Raw genomic sequence first — 19,833 nt, 5'->3', positions numbered from 1 at the left:
GCTCGAGGAGGGATCTCTGAGGAGCTATGAGCGAGGATACACAAGAGCAGCCTTCCCTCTAAAAAAAACACATTTTCTTGCGTCTCTCCCATGCTTCCTCAGTACGGACTAAAACTAAGACTAAGCAGACAGACATCTACAAATGTACCATACAAGATGACCCAGTGTGTCAAAAACTGAAGACATCAAACATTGCCATTTAAAATATAGACACTTCATAAATCAAGAGTTAGTAATATTGAAGATTGGATAATTAAAAAGGCAGGTCAACATATTAACAGAGAGCTAGTGGAGGAACCGTGGATGCAATTTAAGGGAAGTGAGATTCAGCCATAGCCTCTAATTGGGTTGATTGATTGCACCAAAAGGGGGCGGTTCCTTCCCAAGCAGGGGTGTTTGATTTACCTTTCCTGTGGTCTCAGCTGTGATCAGGTGGCCGCTGCTTGGGGACTTTTAACAAGAGTAGAAGTATAAAGTACTCAAGTAAAGTACAGGTACCTCAAATTTTGACAGTTCTTGAGTTCTTAATATGTAATGTAACTTGGTTACATTCTACAACTGCTCTTAGCAAATAGGCTACATTGTACAGGGAGCGGTACTAGCCACTGACTGTTTTTAAAATAAAGAAACAAAATATAGTTTCTTATATTTTAAATGAATCATCAATTATAATCAAACACAATTATCAGGAATGTAACGATGCATCGCAAATCCCTTAAAAATCGACATAAATGTGTAAAGATTACAACCGATTGAGATAAAAAAAATGAATCGCGATGCAATTTTGGCCTTTTGGGCATAATCTACTTTTGATTTCACACGTTTGAATCAGCGAGATTTTTTTTAGTTATTATTGAGTTATTAATTATTTATTTAATTTTTGTTATTTAAGATAAATTACAATTTCAGTTGCACTTTGGATAAGAGGACACGTCTGTTGTTTTACACAGTTTATATAAATAAATAAATATCTTTCAGTCATTTGTCTGCAGCTCATTCTGTTAAAAAAATAACATGAGAAAATCATATCGTGAACTTAAAATCCTGAATCGTGAGTTGAGTGTTACATCCCTAACAATTATGTCTGTGTTTATGTTTGTGTGAAGAATTGTCCATGCATCCTCAGTTTTCTTTGTAGGAACGTTTTATTCTTACATTTACAGTGATATATTTATACAGCTTAAATGACATTTGAATAATAGGCTGCTGTGATAATGCAGACAGTGAATGTCAGGGAGGCTGACAGTGAGAGACAACATGGAAGAGGAGTGTTTTTAAAAAAGACCGATAATTGAAAAAAATGGCCTACAAAGCGACACATTTCTTACACGTAAAGCATTTTATTATTTAAACTACAAGAATAAGCTTCTTCAGTTCCCCTCTGATCAAAAGAAAGACGCTGAAATGTCGGTGCTGCTGTTCCCATATGTAACACTAGAGACTATTTGACCTTACATCTTTTACAAAAAGGAGAGTAAAATCAAAAGTTTTCACATTCATCTGGCATTGAAGCAGTACAGTAAATAAAATATTAATATTCAGTCTTCTGAAACATTTCAGACGAACATGGAAAGAATATGGCCTTCAGCATAAAACTATTTATGTTTGCAGTTCAGCTTAGTGTGACTGAATGTGTAGTTTAAACATCTGCAGTTGTAAGACATTATTTAACAGTAGCTGTAGTTTCCACAGTGGATACGTGAGTCCTGCTGCTCCTGAATTTTCCTCACAGCTGCTGATTTCTCCCATATCTCCCGAGTCCGTTTTGACACATTTATATCTGACTCAGTCGGTAACTTGTTAACCATTAACAAGCAGAAAATTCTCAGCATAGGTCAGATTAATAGACAACACAATGTGGGTTGTGGCTGGTGTTTCGTCCAAAGAAAAGGGGAATGTGTTTGTGATACCAAGGTGACTTTGTTATCTTACAGTTTAAGTGTTCATAAGGTTCAGCTTCGATAAAGGCTCCTAAGGACCAGCCTGTTGCCTTGGCTGTTGTTATGTCGGGCAGCAACGTCCCAACACTCAACAACAATGTCCATCTGCTTCTCACCTTTCTTAAATCTTTCAATGGCCTTTATACTCAGCTGTCAAGTCTTCTGGAAAAATACATTTTCTCCACCCTCCATTCCTCCGTCCTTTGTCCTCCTTATATCTTTACAAAGTCTTTAAGGATTTATTAAACTATGTATAAAAAATATCTGTACATCACATTAAATGGTAATTTCGGTATTTTTCAACCTGGACTACATTTTCTCATGCATCAGTGTCTAAAGGCTTTTTTACAGTCGCCGCAGCCAACCTGGCGCGCGCCAATGTGATGTCAAAATGACGTAGATCTCGCTGGCGCGCCAGGATTTTAAGTTCATTATTCTCTATTTTTTTTTCAGTGGCACCCGACAAAGCGGAAGCAGGAAGCATGGACGAGTTACAAGTTACTGGGTTAAGATGAGATCTTTTATGATTAATGAAAAGCTTGATCCGACAAAGTAGGTCATCGAATCAAATCGAAACATTGACGTCAATGCTGCTGTCAGTTCTGCCGTTGTTTACCTTTTTCTTCTTCTTCTAGTCCGTAGGAATAGCAAAGTCTGTAGCTTTTCCTCATTAGCGCCACCTCTGTTCAGGAGAAGACTGCAACTAGTGCAACTAGACCACCACGCGCGAGTAGAAATAGTTACAGTGCTTAGTATACCGCACGTTTAAGTGACTAATATGAAAAATCTTTGAAATTGGTCCAGTATTGAGCGAGAACGCTGTAACCGGCAGCCACGAATCGGGCTGCAATGTTACCCTACAGGATTACTAATGTTCAACGTCAGTTAGCGTCCACTAAAAGAACTGTTTTTGCTGCTGACAGGCTCAGATTATTATTCTAAGCGCTGACTACATTATGGAAAGGATCCCTACAGAGATAGGGCTTTTTGTTAAAGAGTAAATTCCTTTTTGTTTAAACAGAAACAGCCCCAAAATCACTATCGCCAAACTCACCAGACTCCATGTAAATAATCAATACTTTTAGCGTGTATAGAGCCAGCATATTTCCACATGTAAATGGGTGAATTAAGGATTTATTTCAACCAAACCAGAGTGGTGATTGTTGGAACAGTGGAAAGACGAACCAAGACTGCTTATCATTTGTTTTATTTTGTTTCTGTCGACCCTGAATGAAGTGCGTTTTACGATGATAAAATTACTGTTTATTTTAATGGTGTCTGGTGAGTTTGGTGATGGCGATTTCAGGGCTGTTTCAAATTAAACAAAAAATATCTTATTCTTAAACAAAAAGGTCTATCTCTGTAGAGATCCTTTCCATAATGTTGTCAGACACTTATAATCTGAGCATGTCTGTGGCAAAATGTGACTTTTTGTGGACGTAAATTAAAGGTTCGCAATTGCTCTTTAACAGCGTATTGTGCCTTACTTAATACTGGACCAATTTGGAAGATTGTTGTTCAAATCTGTCACTTAGGAACAAAAACATGGGGGAATAGGGTCCAGGTTGAAAAATACAGAAGTAACTCTTTAATCTTTCTTCACAGCTCACAGCGGTTGTCCTCAGTCTTGTAGCGGTCCATGATACTCAGGACGTCCTCCATGATAGATGGGCCCAGGTCCAAGTTTAAGCCCGCCATAGAGTCTGACCGTGACACCCCGGATGAGACCGTGAGACCGGCCGGATGGAAGGCAGTGCAGGGCGACTCACTGCGTTCACTCCTCAGATCCTCGTTGCTCAGGCCGGCATCAGAGTCCAGGCTGAGGCCCCGGCGACCGTCCAGGAGCCCACAGGTTTCTGACATGGAGTCCTCAGATGAGGCCTCTGAGAAGGAGCCAGAGGAGGGGACGAGCATGCGGATGGCTGGGGAGAGGGAGATGTCACGGCAGGGCTCTGATGCCAAACGGCCCACCACGCCGTTCTCAAAGAGCTGGCCGTGGTTGTCTGTGTGCCTGTAGCCGTTGGCCCGTTTGTGGCTCGTGTCTGCAGGCTGCTGATGGTGGTGGAAGCTGTTTTGCTGGGAAGGCAGAGAAGACGAGGAGGGGTCGTCCAGGTGGAGGCGTGGGGGTTTGGGTGGAGCCTGTTCATGGGAGATGAACACAGGCATGGAGATGGTGGTCTTCAGGAGGCCAGTGGAGGTGTGCTGATAGTGGTAACCATTGTAGGCGTAGTTGTGTGTGTCCTGTCTCGCGGTGAAGCCGTCATCCAGGTGTCTCTCCACGCTGTGCGAGCGCCCGTCCTGCACCCGACTCAGGGCCGGCAGCATGTTCATCTTACCCTGCAGGAAACCCACGTCTCCAAACATGTCGCCCTCCCCTTCGGGCCCCACGTGGGCGCTGTGACGCACATCGCCCAGCGGGGGGCTGATCATATCACCTGAGAGGACATCACGGAGCCTCAGTCTCTTTCCCTTCTTGGGAGTTGTAGTTTTTAAGTACATTGGCGTCTTTGCAGGCATTTTGCTTCTGACAGGTTGACGTGAGGTGATCCAAAGAGAAGTCTCTTTTTATCTGAGAGGAGAGGTTAGTGTCCTCAGGTCCACTCACTGGGTAACACCTCTTTATGTTTGGGTAGCAGTCAGTTTCTCATGGTGATTAAAACCAGCAGAAGAAATGAAGCTCAATGTAAACAAACAGCTTACAAAGCAAACTCACTTATTAAGAAGCTCCTTTGGCTCTTTCCACTCCCAACTGAGAGATCCAGTCTGTGTTGCTTCTCCCAGTGAGTATTCAAATATTTAAGTCGGTCAGCGTAGCGATAGCAACCCCGGGGGTTGTGCCTCACGCTGTCATGGGACTCCAGGGGGGAGAAGAGAAAGGCCTTGACCTCAGATCAGCTCCCTGTGTCTTTCTCTCACACACAGAAAAGCCATATTCAAGCAAACACCGGGTCCTCTTCCCTTCATAACACACACACTCTGGTCTTGATCCCTCCTCAGAAAAAAGGGATGAAGGATTTGATCTCCGGCAGCCTCGCTGTGTGCTGTCGGGCCGACCTCTTCAGAAACGTCAGGAATGTGACATCAAAACGCTGGAGATCTGTGGAGAAACAAGAGAGAAAAAACGGTGTCAGAGAGAGATGAAGAGAGAGGGAGGAAAGGCGAAAAGGGAGATAGATGGGGCAAAGGGGAAGGGAGGAGGCAGGAGCTGGGGGAGAGAGGAATGAAGGCAGGAGGAGATTTACAACCTTCTTTTCAGTGAGGACATATGGAAAACCCTCAGAGAATCCTGAGTGTTTGAGTGTTTGCTAAAAGGGATCTCTGGCCCCAAATTATGTGTAAATGTGTGACTTGAGGTCTTGAGGCTGCTCTTATGAGTCAGTCCATGCATCACTGCAGAAAATTAGTCATGCATTCCCAAAAGACCCCTCTGCTCAGTTAGTGGAAACACAAATTACTGCATGGAAATTGTTGGTTTAAAAAGCTTTTGGCCTCTGCAACAACCCGCCTGTTATCGGTGAAACATCTTAAAGTCTCTTTCCTGAGACAAACACTTTGAATTATGACATTCGTGTCTCGCCCCGAGGGCTCTGTGATCTTGTGATCCCATCACCATTCGAAATATTCCTTTGGTTTTGAACTCTTTAAAGATAAAGAAGTCAACTGTTTTATGTTCAGAGTTTAGAGGTCTTGTGACAAAATTCGAGGAATGCAATGCAATCACAAAAACATAGCTAGACTTTAGGTGATGAGAAAAAAAGAGACATTTAGGAATCACTTTCTTTTTGTAGTCTGAGGAAGCATTTTGTCTTGAAACATGTATTAATAATAAACTTCATAGATCAAGCATAAAGTTTCTATAAAGCGCCTTGGACAACAAAACAGTTATTTAGTCATGAATACAGTTTTTTATTCGTATGCTTAACTTTCAGATCATGTTGCTTGAATTGTCTGAATGCTGTGCAGATCAAAGTGTCCTACACACATACTACTTTGGGTTCACAGGCCCTTTTACGTTATGTTTACGATGCACTGAGGAATGTGTGGACTCCGGTGTTAATAACAAACCGTAAAACTATGACATACATGTTTGTCTCTGGGATTCCTTTTAATCTGAAGAAAAGTCACTTTTTTTAATAATTATACTGCCTATTTTTCATCCAGAACCAGAGTTTTCAACTGACAGGAACAAAATATTTGTATCATCACCACAGTGGAATCTGAAATAGTCTAGTGAATATTCACACAGGGTTCACATTCAGGTTACTGTGAACTTCACACAGATTAAAAACCTGTTTGGTAAAGAACAGCTGTGGAAGGAACAACCACTAAGATCTTTTACTTCAGTAAAATTAGCAATACCACAGTGTAGAAATACTTTGTTACAGTACAAGTTAAAAGTTCTGCATAGAAAATCATACTTAAAGGTCCCATATCATGTTCATTTTCAGGTTCATACTTGCATTTTGGGTTTCTACTAAAACATGTTTCCATGCTTTAATGTTCAAAAAACACTTTATTTTTCTCATACTGTCTGTCTGAATATATCTGTATTCACCCTCTGTCTGAAAAGCTCCATTTGAGCGCCTGTCTCTTTAAGCCCCCCTCCCGAAAAAGCCCAGTCTGTTCTGATTGGTCAGTATCTGGGTCTTCCACATGTGCGCTCTCTAATGGTTTGTGTCCACATAGTTGTTTTTTTACAGCAGGGATCACCCCGCTTCCCAGCATTGAACACTAGTTGTCTTGCCAATATCAGTTATCAGTTTCTCCTCACTGACCACTGACAAACAAAGAAAACATGCTACACCCTCCGACAACTGCGATGCCTGCACCTGATTTGACGAATGCTTCACGTGGGGCTGTCTGCTCCTGGATTTTAAAACAGACCATCATGGCGGCTCGTTCGGAAACTTTATCTTATTTTACGAACATAGTTCACCGAAATATGTTTCGGAAAACATTTTATGCGTGAAAAAAAGCTGCAGCTGCTGAATCTGTCTTCATTTCAGATTTTGTTTCAGACAACGGTCAGTTTAAAAGATTTTTGGTAGTGTTTGAGAGGTGGCAAGTCGAGCTGCCTACTCCTCATTTGCATAAAGTAGCAAAGTGGATTCAACTTTATGCAAATGGGGAGTGGGCAACTTGACACCCCGCCTATCTAAAATCACTGCAACGCTACCAGAATGCATTGATCGGCTGCTAACATAGACAATGAATGAGAAGCATGGAAATGACGCTTCATGGTACCATCAGTCTCTGCACCATCATTGCAGCCGGAGAATGACTGTAACAGCAATGTATAGCGACACTTTCTACCTATATACGTATAGTATAGTTGTGACATCACAAACGTCCTGACTACAGGATATGTGCATTTCTCTGTAGATTGAGCATTTTGATGCTTTTACAGTATTTATATAGCAGCTTTCACTCTTTCCAACTCATCTGAAAAAACCTTAATCCTCCAGTGATTGTGTTCTGGGACAAACTCTTACTAGTTGCAGTTAATATCACTGTTTTTTTGCAGCTCATTTACAGGAAGCTCTTTGGGAACCAAACACAACACAAACTGTCAGCAACCCAAAGTTTTATTTCATTTTAGGTGGAGGCTTTTCCCTTTGCAGCATGTAGAGCACAACAGACTTTCATGTTCAGCCCCGGAATGACGTTAGCCACCCTGGAGACCCGTTTTCACAACCAGGTTTTCTTTAAATGTTGCTATGAAGACATAACATCAGTCCAGTTGTTCACGTTGCAAAGCTTTTGTTGGAAGTGGAACTAATTAAGTATTAGCCTAATTTGAATGGACAAAAACCAAACTGTTACATAAAAAGACCAAAAAACTCATGAGTGGGATAATCTTGTTTTTCATGGCAGCAATGATTGCATGAAAGATTTTCAGATTATCAAGACGTCGATACTTTAAAGAACTAATCAGGGAAGAAAAGTTGGATGTCGTTATTACTCGTGTTTGCAGTGTTTATAACAGAGGACGGGGTTTGATCGCAACTGAAAGACAAACACAGAAGTGACGACCATAAAGTTTACATTTACGTTTCAGGTACTTTTGATGCTTTTCATCAAACTTGTCATGATGTCATCATGGTAGCCCGTGCTTCTTTTTTGTTCTGTGTGTTTTTGTTTTTTTTCTCTCATGTCCCTCCCTCCTGTGCCGATTACTGTGAGCTGTGGGCGCGGCTTAGCTGGCAGGTGGCACCAGGTGAAGCTCATTCCCTAATCAACCTCCTGCAGTATTTAAGGCTGGCTCTGTGATCCACTCGTCGCCAGATTGTACCGTCTACCAGTGTGGTATAGTTGCACTCCTGGCTCCCTGTGTTATCTGTTATCCTGGTGTTTTAGCTTGTGTAGCTAAAGTATTTTCTGTGTTTATCTCTTGTTTCAGCCTGCCTTGCTTGCTCGTGTGCCTGCCTGTCTGCCTGCTTGCTCATCCCGCCTGCTCCTCTATCTCTGTAAGAATTGGATTCAAACTCAATTGTTTGTTGGACTCTGGAGGAGGCCCTACCACATGGTCAACGCCACCACTTTACTGGGCACGCTCTGGAGAGCGCACAGCACCCACTACTCACCACTGGATTCCCTCGACACAACCCTCCTTTTTGCCACCAACACAATTATTGTATATATTTCACTCATTAAAACACTTAATCTTAATTATTGTGTTTTCGTCTGCTTTTGGGTTCCACCTCCTGTGCCGTTCCGTAACAGAACGATCTGGCCAAAAAGAATGGACCCAGCAGATTCTGACTCAAACCCTCAAGGTTTTTCGCTCCACCATGCGGTGGCCTCTCAAGGCATCCTGCTCGGCCAACACTCTCAGTTGCTACAAGGAATCATGGAATCCCTTCAACAGCTCTCAACCAACATGCCCCGTGTGGAAAACCATTCCCCTCAGCTTCCAGCTCAGTCTCCACCGGTTTTCTCTCCTTCCCAAGCTGTACCCGTGAGTAATTTTCAACCCCGTGAACCTTTTGTGCCCGCTCCTGAACGCTATAGTGGAAAGTTAGGAGAATGTAAATCTTTCCTGTTTCAATGTTCACTAGTGTTCAGTCAGCAGCCTCTAACCTATTCTCTTGATGCTACTAAGCTAGCTTATGTACTCGGGTTACTTTCTGGGAGGGCGAGAGATTGGGGGGGTAGCTTTTTGGAACAGCCCAGTGACAACTAACGCCACATATCAACAATTTGTGTCTGAGATTACCAGTTTTTGATCACCCAGTTACTAGCAGTGATACCAGTAACCGCCTGCTAAGCCTACGTCAGGGAACCCTCAGTGCTGCTGACTATTCTGTTGAGTTCAGAACATTAGCGGCAGAATTGGAATGGGATGATAGGGCGTTACAAAGCATTTTCTTTAAGGGTCTCAATGAGAATGTCATGGACAGTTTAGTGGGTCGAGCTAAATCAAGTACTCTACCAGACTTAATCTCCCTAGCCATCCGTATTGACAACCGGTTAAGAGAGACGTAGAGAGAGAGAGCGGCCAGTTCAACCCCCTTTGCCTACCCGCCTGTACCCAGTCCAGTTTCTCGGGTTGCTTCCAGTTCTTCTTCTGCCGGTGTTAACTCTGCTTCCGTGTTACCCAAGGAGGAACCTATGCAGCTGGGACGCAATCGGCTTACCCCTGTTGAGAGGAACCGGCGGTTCAAAGAGAGACTGTGCTTATACTGTGGGAAGAATAATCACCAACTGGTCTCCTGTCCTTCCTGCCCGAACCATTTAAACGCTCAAGCTCACCAGCCAAGGACAGGGTCCTGGTGAGTCAATCAGTAGTTTCCGACATTCCCCGTAGACGCATTAACATAAAGGCTGTATTATGTGTTAATGGTAAAGAGATTCCTCTCCAAGCTCTAGTTGATTCAGGTTCTGATGCCAACATTGTGGATTCAGAGTTAGTCAACCATCACCAGATTCCCCTAGCCTCACTTGAGACACCCCTAGTGGTCAGAACACTCAATGGGGAGGTTTTAGCTCGAGTCTCTAATGAAACCATTCCTCTACCCTTGTTAGCTAGCAACCATCACGAGCAACTCAGCTTCCACGTTTTGCCCTCAGCTAATGCTCCCATTGTGTTAGGTCTCCCCTGGTTACAGCTCCACAATCCCATTATTGACTGGTCTGCCGGTAAGATTACCAGCTGGAGCTCTTTTTGTCATTCCACTTGTCTCAAGTCAGCACAAACTCCAAGCATTAACAAACTCAGATCTCAACCACCAGAATCTACCGATGTGTCTACTGTTCCCCCTATCTATCATGACCTGGCAGAGGTGTTCAGTAAAGAAAAGGCCTTATCTTTACCACCTCATCGACCTTATGACTGCTCCATCGACCTGCTGCCCGGGGCTCCCCTTCCCACCAGTAAGTTGTACAACCTCTCTGCGCCTGAACGTGAAGCAATGGAGCAGTACATTGGTGATTCCCTGAAGTCTGGAATTATTCGCTCCTCCTCGTCTCCTGTGGGTGCTGGATTTTTCTTCGTATCAAAAAAAGATAAGACTCTCAGACCTTGTATTGATTTTCGTGGCTTAAATAATATAACTGTAAAGAACAAATATCCCTTGCCTCTGCTTAGTTCAGCTTTTGAACCTCTGGTAGGAGCCACTGTTTTCACCAAGTTGGACCTACGGAACACCTACCATCTGGTCAGAATCAAGGAGGAGACGAATGGAAGACGGCCTTCAACACTCCTCTCGGCCACTTCGAATATCTGGTCATGCCATTCGGACTCACCAACGCTCCCGCTGTGTTCCAGGCACTGGTCAATGATGTCCTCCGGGATCTGCTCAACCGGTCAGTTTTCGTTTACCTTGACGACATACTTATCTTCTCCAAGAACATGGAGGACCATGTCCAGCATGTTCGACAAGTTTTGATGAGACTACTGGAGAACAAACTGTACGTTAAGGCTGAGAAATGCGAGTTCCACTCTTCTTCGGTTTCCTTCCTGGGATATATTGTGGAGAGCGGGCAGGTGAAGACGGATCCGAGCAAGGTACAGGCTGTAACTGGGTGGCCAGTTCCCACCACCAGGAAACAGTTAGAGCGGTTCTTAGGTTTTGCTAACTTTTACCGCCGTTTTATTCGGAACTACAGTTCGGTGGTTGCTCCCATGACTAAACTAACCTCTCCCTCTGTTTCCTTTGTGTGGTCTGCAGCAGCTGCCAAGGCTTTCACGGAACTCAAGGACCGTTTCTCCTCTGCTCCCATCCTCGTTCAGCCCGATTCCTCCAGCCAGTTCGTGGTGGAGGTGGACGCATCGAACGTTGGGGTTGGAGCTGTTCTCTCCCAACGTTCAGCAGGTGATAACAAGCTACATCCCTGTGCATTCTTCTCCAAGAAACTATCGCCTGCTGAGAGGAACTATGACGTTGGGAATCGAGAGTTGCTGGCTGTAAAACTAGCTTTGGAGGAGTGGAGACACTGGCTGGAGGGGGCCGTTGTTCTGTTCCTGGTTTGGACCGATCATAAAAACCTTGCATATATTCAGACGGCTAAGCGCCTGAACTCCCGCCAGGCCCGGTGGGCCTTGTTTTTTGGTCGATTCAACTTCTCCCTCACCTACCGTCCCGGCAGTAAGAATGTCAAGCCCGATGCCCTTTCGAGACAGTTCTGCTCGGTTCTGGAGGAACCCATCACTCCCGACACCATCATCCCTTCTACCTGCTTGGTGGCGTCCCTGACCTGGGAGGTGGAATCTAGGGTAAGACAAGCACTTCGCACTAACCCTGACCCCGGTGGTGGCCCACCGGGGTGTATGTTTGTTCCTGATTCTGTCCGCTCCCAGGTCCTCCAATGGGGTCATGCCTCCAAGTTTTCCTGTCATCCTGGAGTGGCTCGTACTCTCTCTCTCATCCGGAGACACTTTTGGTGGTCCACCATGGCGGTGGACGTACGGGAGTTCGTCGGGGCCTGTACCATCTGCGCCAGGGGCAAGGCGTCTTCTCCGTCCCCTTCCTCTACCTGGTCGACCCTGGTCACATATTGCTCTGGACTTTGTCACGGGACTACCACCCTCAAGAGGTAACAACACAATTTTGTCCATTGTTGATCGTTTTTCTAAGGCAGTCCACTTCGTGGCTCTCCCTAAACTGCTTCTGTCTTCAGAATCCACGGCATTCCTCTGGACATCGTTTCCGACCGTGGTCCCCAGTTCACCTCTCAAGTGTGGAAAGCGTTTTGCCAGGCTCTGGGCGCCAAGGTTAGTCTCTCCTCTGGTTATCACCCTCAGTCCAATGGTCAGACGGAGAGGGCTAACCAGGATCTCGAGTCGGCTCTGCGGTGCGTATGTGCCTGCAATTCCTCTGCCTGGAGTTCACAACTCACATGGATTGAATACGCTCACAATTCACTTACCTGCTCGGCTACCGGTCTGTCTCCATTTGAAGTTTCTCTGGGCTACTCTCCTCCTCTCTTTCCTGTTCAGGAGTCGGAGATTGCAGTTCCCTCAGTTCAACATCACTACCGCCGGATGCGGAGAATATGGAGGGAGACTCGGCAGGCCCTTCTCCGAACATGGGAACACAACCAGCGGGTGGCCGACCGCCATCGCATCCCTGCTCCTGTTTAGAGACCCGGTCAGCAGGTATGGCTCAGTTCCAAGGACATTCACCTCAGTGGTACCTCTACAAAGTTGGCCCCTCGCTTCATTGGTCCATTTGAGGTTGAGAAGGTTATTAACCCCTGTGGTGTTCGCCTCAAGCTTCCTCCTGCCCTCAGGATTCATCCCACCTTCCACGTTTCCCAACTGAAACCTGTTTCCACCAGCACTCTGAGCCCTCCTACCGTCGTCCCACCGCCCACCCGGGTCATTGATGGACATCCTGCCTATACTGTTCGGCGGATTATGGATGGGAGACGTCAGAGTAGGGGATTCCAGTTTCTGGTCGATTGGGAGGGCTACGGTCCTGAGGAGAGGAGCTGGGTTTCCCGGGCTCTCATTCTCGACCCCTCTCTCCTCAGTGACTTTTACCGGGCCCATCCTGGGAAGCCCGGTGGTCCGCCTGGAGGTGGTCGTTGAGGGGGGGGGTACTGTCATGATGTCATCATGGTAGCCCGTGCTTCTTTTTTGTTCTGTGTTTTTGTTTTTTTTTCTCATGTCCCTCCCTCCTGTGCCGATTACTGTGAGCTGTGGGCGCGGCTTAGCTGGCAGGTGGCACCAGGTGAAGCTCATTCCCTAATCAACCTCCTGCAGTATTTAAGGCTGGCTCTGTGATCTACTCGTCGCCAGATTGTACTGTCTACCAGTGTGGTATAGTTGCACTCCTGGCTCCCTGTGTTATCTGTTATCCTGGTGTTTTAGCTTGTGTAGCTAAAGTATTTTCTGTGTTTATCTCTTGTTTCAGCCTGCCTTGCTTGCTCGTGTGCCTGCCTGTCTGCCTGCTTGCTCATCCTGCCTGCTCCTCTCTCTCTGTAAGAATTGGATTCAAACTCAATTGTTTGTTGGACTCTGGAGGAGGCCCTACCACATGGTCAACGCCACCACTTTACTGGGCACGCTCTGGAGAGCGCACAGCACCCACTACTCACCACTGGATTCCCTCGACACAACCCTCCTTTTTGCCACCAGCACAATTATTGTATATATTTCACTCATTGAAACACTTAATCTTAATTATTGTGTTTTCGTCTGCTTTTGGGTTCCACCTCCTGTGCCGTTCCGTAACAAAACTGACTTCATAGTGGGCACAAAAGGAAACAGATAATTTCTAGATGAGCATCAATACTCCGGCTAACGTTTGCTCGGCTTGTTTCTCTTCCATCCAGACATCTGATGACTAAAATCCTTTGTCCGGTTAAAATATATAGCCTAATTTAAAAAAACGACCACTGAATACCAGTGAAGAACTGAACCAAGGGCGGAGTTGCATTTTGAAGATATTTCCCATTAATGAATTACTGTGTTTGACAGAGGGATGATGGGATGTGGGCGACCTGCCCTTCAAAGGAATAGTTCATCCAAATAAGGAAAGTTGAGTTATAGATCTGTGTCTGGATGTCAAAACCTCATTTTGACATCCTGAGATGTTACCTTAGTGGCATCAACACAGTTTCTATAGATAGTGTTTTATATTTTTTTTTATATATTTTTTTTTAAAGTACAAAGACAATACAAATTTCAATTTACGTATAGTTATCACATTATTATTTATTTTTTAAATGAGATACTAATACACACATACATACACACATAACCCCACAGGAAGCTTTCCAGCATCAATAAAGCATACGTTTGTTTGTCCTACAGTTCAGCCATGAAGGTTCCCACAGGTCTAAGCTGTCTATCTCACAAACACACACATAGCTGTGCTGTAATCTGTACTATATCCTTTAGCCCTACACTATAACAATAATCTAAAACTAATTAACCTTAACCAAGTCTGAACCATCAAGCCCTTTGAAGAAGTGAGGTCCAAACCATACTTCCCCCATAAAATCCTACATATTTCTCATTTAGGTGACCATAGTTTAAAATACTGATAACCATAAAGGAGAAAATACTGTAGTTCAGACAGCTAGTTGGTATTTCTTTCCTCCATGCTTCACCGTTTTTTCTAGGAAGCTGCTGCTGATGCAATTAGCCACAGAGGAGGCTGATCTGACATCTGTTTCTGCTCTCAGGCTCCATTTGCTGCCCATGTCCGCTACAACAGGACAGAGAACCAGTGAGCCCTGTCCACTTCTAGAACAAACACTTAGGCTAGGCCTACTGAAGCGAACATGCGGCTCCTTTCATTGTTGTTGTCCTCCGCAGTCTCTTGCGTCAAGCGTAATTGCGCACAGCAGGCGATTGTTGACAAAAAAACGTTGTTTTTTTTACCATAAAAATTAAGCTGATTTTGTCTAGTTATTTTCCACAGTGAGGTTCCACTATGAACCTCCCCACTGTTAACTATCAGTAAAACTATGAATAAGTTAATATTCATGTAAACCCTGGCAAGGGAATGCATACTCATTGAGTCATCTGAAGCTGTGATTCACAGGGCGTTGGAAAAATGGGTTTACTAACGTGGACAGGTTTTGGTTAACATCTCTCTCCCTCTCCCTTAACTTCATGAGTGCCAAGAGTATAACAATACAAGACAAAACCTGATCCACAGTGAGTCTAACACTACTGCTAAAGCGATTAAGCTAAGATTAGAGATAAAAGATGGTGAGTTTAAGAATAAACTCAAATTAACTCTCTCTCTCTCATTATGCAACTGCAGCTTCTAAGATCACCCGTCTTCCTGAAGACTCTCTCGCCAGTTGACTGATTGGTACAAGTGGAACAAATCTGTCTCTTTCTAGTCTAATCCAGTCAGCATCAAGTCATACAGCACATCTATTTCCAATCACGAATGCTGCTTCTGATGATGATGGCCAGGATGAAATGATTAATATTGACCCTCACAAACAACCAATGGTGCTAAGTTGACTATGAGGTGTGTGTGTGTGTGTGTGTGTGTGTGTGAGCTGTTCTAAAAAACTATTTAAAAAAAAACTAGTGTCCAAGTGTGCAGCTGGAGCACTTACACTGTGTCAGAGAGCAGCGGGACTCTGGCTGCCTGCCGACTGCGGTGACCTCCTGTCTTTGGCAACAGAGAGGAGTTTATTCCTGGAGCACTGCAGGTAGTCTGAGTAACTGCATGGGTACGTTTTTAAATTATGTAATACCCCCCCCACACACACACACACACACACACACACACACACACACACACACACACACACACACACACACACACACACACACACACACACACACACATCACTGATTTCCCTTTTGGTGAATGCCCCACAGGAAAAGCTCTGACTGCTTCTGTAACACTTGATCTTCTTAGAAATGAGATAATCATAACCTGGATTTGGTGAGGGGAAGTTTTTCTTCCTCGCCACTGTGTGCAATTGCTCTTGGGGGAATTGTTGGGTCTGTGAATTATAGAGTGCGGTCTAGACCTACTGATAACCTGAGAGTCTATTAGGATTTGACACTATAAATACAATTGAATTGAATAGATTGCAGCCTACATTAAAGCCCAAACTGCTACTGATGGGTGAACCAAATATAGCCTATAATTTGTCATATAGAGCTTCAACAGATGATAATTTTTTATTGTAATCACGTCTGTCTAAAAAGTGAAGTAAAATGTGCAGGCTATATGTAGGTTTTGCTCTCAAAAAACTGCGTACGTTGAAACAAGGGAGTGTCACGCGCAGCGAAGCCGATCAGGCTATTATGTTAACAAACAAAATGTTACAATAGTCAGTTTTTCCTCTTTTTGTTAGTCACATAATAGAAAACAGTAGGTCTATTCAACAACAGGTATGTAGCCTATACGCCGCGACCACCGACCGACCACTGACCACGTTTAAACCCATGTAAAAAAAAAAGTACCACAAACGCCTCAAAATAAACATAAAATTTAAAGATATTTACCTCCAGAGTGAAACGTCGTTCTGTTTTTTCTTGAGGAAATAAAATCTCTAGAGTTTAGTCGTACAATCCACCGACACAGACCTCAGCTTCAGGGCAGGTAAACCTCTTACTGGCGGGGTATTAATGTCTCTGGAGCGCTCTGGACTGAGAAAGTAAAGATTCTCCGTCTCCGCCGTCAAATCAGCTGGAAATATAGCACCAACGACGTCCGGTTTGGAATTTCAAATTAAGATCTTCTGTCTTCTTCTATCTGAACAGTTGTAACACAATGTTACTTAAGTAAAAGTACAAAAGTAGTAGCATCAAACCAAAAGTAAGTAAAAAGTCTCCTTTCAGTAATTATATTCTGTTTTTTTTTTTTCCATTGGGCCTACTAACAAATACATGTAAGAACATTTTAATATTCCTCAACGTGGAGTCAATTTTAAAGTTAGTAATTAGGGCCCCCTTCCATTTAGCGCAGACGTTTTATTCCTTTTAGTCCGTGTTTGTGTTGGCTTACTATTTTCTTTTCTCTTGTCCCCCTGTACTTGTGTAAGGCGTCATTGGGTTTCATGAAATGCGCTCATCTAAGTTATTATTACGTTAGTTGCTACAACAAACTCTTAAAGCTTTGGCTCGTAACACAGTGACAGTGATACCTGGTTTAGCTCACATACATCCGAAGTAGACTAAGTTACTGTTTAAAACACGTGAAATGCAACGATGCATCTGTAACGTATTCTCTTACTGTAAATGAATGATTTTCTGTCTGAGAAACGTATTCATCCCAACTATTCGACCTCTCGGTAACGCTAACTCAGTAATCTACAGTGGGCAATAAAGCACGTAGAGAAAAGACCTTTATGACAGCAGGTGTGGTAAAAACAATACCGCTTTGTCAAAGCGGTCACTGGAATCAACACAAACTGAAAGTTACATATAGCCACTTTAAGTAGCCTGAATATATTAGTACAATATAGTAGCCTACTGTATCATATCATGTGTTTTTCTATGAAAAAGGTAACTAGTAACTGTAAGCTGTCAGATAGCCTAAATGAAGTAAAAAGTATATTATATCCCTCTGAGCAGAACTATGAAGTAGCAGAAATGGAAATACTCAAGTAAAGTACAAGTATATCAAAATTGTTTTTAAGTACTGCACTTGAATAAATGTAGTTAGTTACATTCCACCACTTCTTAAATGGGGGGGAAAACTGTGCATGTATTGTTTCCAAACATAAACAAGACGTGCGTTGTTGTATTTTGAAAAACAAGAAATTCCTCGCTTCCGGTAACACTTTGGGAGAGGGATACATATCCCATTAAACGGGTCTTTAAATCAGTGTGTGATAATTTAGAACTGCTCTGATGAAGAGGATTAGGAGGGATGAGACAATGTTACTGATCAAGACGAGTAAAACTGACGACAAACACACAAAATAATAACAATTATAACTTATTATAATTATAACTTATTATAAAATAATTTTAACCCTAGTGTTCATTTTATTCTATTGGTTTTATTTGGTTATCTTTTAACATTTTATATTCTTATTGTTGTAATTTTCAGTCTTGCTTATTTTTTTATTTTTTATTATTGTTTGTTTTCTTTTTCTTTTTTCTCATCTGTGTTTTAATTTTGTTCTGTGAAGCACTTTGGGCTGCATGCTTGCATGAAAGGTGCTATATAAATAAAGTTGAGTTGAGTTGATTTAATCCCTACAGATTTAACCTGTTTCTGACAAAACACAAAAACACAACCAGATTCATTGTTAAAAAAATTAAAAACAAAATAAAATGTCATTGTTACAGTTACATTATGCCCAATGCTGCTGTTGTAAGACCCACTTTTTCTGTGTACTGTGAAGTGAATCTTGGTTTTCGGACCACCTCTTCACCTCATCCAGCCAATTAGAGAGCTGTCTCACTGTGACAGACATTTTAGAGATGATGAAGACTCTTTTTTATTTGTATTAGCGGCTGGCAGACATTGTTTATTGTTCATACAGACAACAGCCACCAGACTTTTTATTCAGTTGAATAATTGTCAAATTGCATTAGAAAAGTCAGCTTTGAAATCTGCAGCTTTGCAGTACAAGAGTTATTTCAATGCTTTTAAAAGCTGCACTAGTTCATGGGGCTAAAGCAGAGCTCACCAACAAACTGTTTTTCTCAAATTAATGAATTTTTATTAGTTTGCTTACATAAAATTCTACTGTGAGTACAGTATCAGGAAATATTTTCATTTATTCATTTATGAGGACAACGCACATGAATCAACATTTCTGTAATTCAACTGCAGTCTTTTAATGAGATGTTTTGAAACCATTGAGGTGATGGTTAAGATTTACAGACAGAAGACAGCAAAATATAAAAAGACAAATAAACTCCTAAACAAAATAAGCATTCTGAGGACAATGCAGAAGCCGTGCAGAGCAATACGAAGCAGCAAAACATTAGTATCAACAACGTCACTATACACTTACATAAACATCGTGACAACTTACATTTCATTGTGCCCTTTGTTGTAAAATGTTGTGTGTATCTACAGCAACAGCAGCAGAATCAATCAAACACAACATTTGGCTATGTTTTCTCAAAAGAGTTATAAAGTCTTGGTATTATGAGGAATAATTAGACATTTAAATGGGCCCTCAAATCTTTACTGCTGGCTCAGTCGAGACCTGCTGGAGCATAAAGTTTGGAGGCTCATTCTGATGGCCCCAACAGGGTTGGCACTGAGCTCAATTAAAGCGAGGTAATGAGGATTTAACAAATGGAGAATGCAGACGTTTGCTGTTCGTGGGTCAGACTGCAGACACATCTTGTTTACAGCTCCTGCGGGATGCCTGCTAGGCAAATTAAACTCATTCCCTCTTTACTCATCTACTGGAGTGTGCTTTGTGCTCGTCTGCAAAGAAAGACGGCATCTTTTCCGCTGAAGCAGCATCACACAATAAAACTGCAGCATGTGAAGCAATGTACAATGTTACTTTTAAGGTTTGGGGTAACAGAGTTGGAGTTTCTTGCACAACTTCACCCACTTCCAAGGTGCATGGAGAAGGAAATCAAAAAAAAATCTGAAAAGATCTGCAGCAGTAAAATGCAACATAGACATGAATGCAGCAGGAATATTAATCCACAAACATCAAATATAATAGGAAAACACTGAGAGGGGACATTTTACTAAACAATTAATACTTTTGATACTTTAAGTACATTTAGCTACTTACATACTTTTACTTAAGTAAGGTTTTGAATGTGGGACTTTTACTTGTAGTGGAGTATTTTCACAGTGTGGTATTAGTATCTTTACTGAAGTAAATGATCTGAATACTTCTTTCAGCACAGCTGTGTATTATGTGCATGTTTGTCTCACAACAAAGTTCTTTATACTGCAAGTGTTGCTGGAGTTTTGACCTCTTCAGGGTTTTGGGTTGGACTTTCTTAAAGGAGAATTCCGGTCAATTTCAACACATA

General features: G+C 42.9%; 1 protein-coding gene across 1 annotated transcript; it reads right to left on the bottom strand.

Moving 5' to 3' along the window:
• Positions 1 to 3,155: 3,155 nt before the first annotated feature.
• On the bottom strand, positions 3,156 to 16,538 carry zgc:154093 (uncharacterized protein LOC777623 homolog). Its single transcript, XM_036001038.1, has 2 exons — positions 16,372 to 16,538; positions 3,156 to 5,037 (listed from the first exon to the last, which is right to left on the bottom strand). The coding sequence occupies exon 2, from the start codon at positions 4,455 to 4,457 to the stop codon at positions 3,540 to 3,542; it is 918 nt and encodes a 305-aa protein (XP_035856931.1). The 5' UTR covers positions 4,458 to 5,037; positions 16,372 to 16,538; the 3' UTR covers positions 3,156 to 3,539.
• Positions 16,539 to 19,833: the final 3,295 nt, after the last annotated feature.

Source organism: Sander lucioperca, chromosome 5 (genome assembly GCF_008315115.2).
Source record: "Sander lucioperca isolate FBNREF2018 chromosome 5, SLUC_FBN_1.2, whole genome shotgun sequence".
In the NCBI taxonomy this organism is placed as follows: domain Eukaryota; kingdom Metazoa; phylum Chordata; class Actinopteri; order Perciformes; family Percidae; genus Sander; species Sander lucioperca.
The sequence above is the reverse complement of the archived record's forward strand: the minus strand, read 5'-3'. Positions and strand labels throughout refer to the sequence as shown.

Coding starts and splice junctions, on each gene's coding strand:
- zgc:154093 (XM_036001038.1), bottom strand. CDS start 4,457: ATGCCTGCAAAGACGCCAATGTACTTAAAAACTACAACTCCCAAGAAG.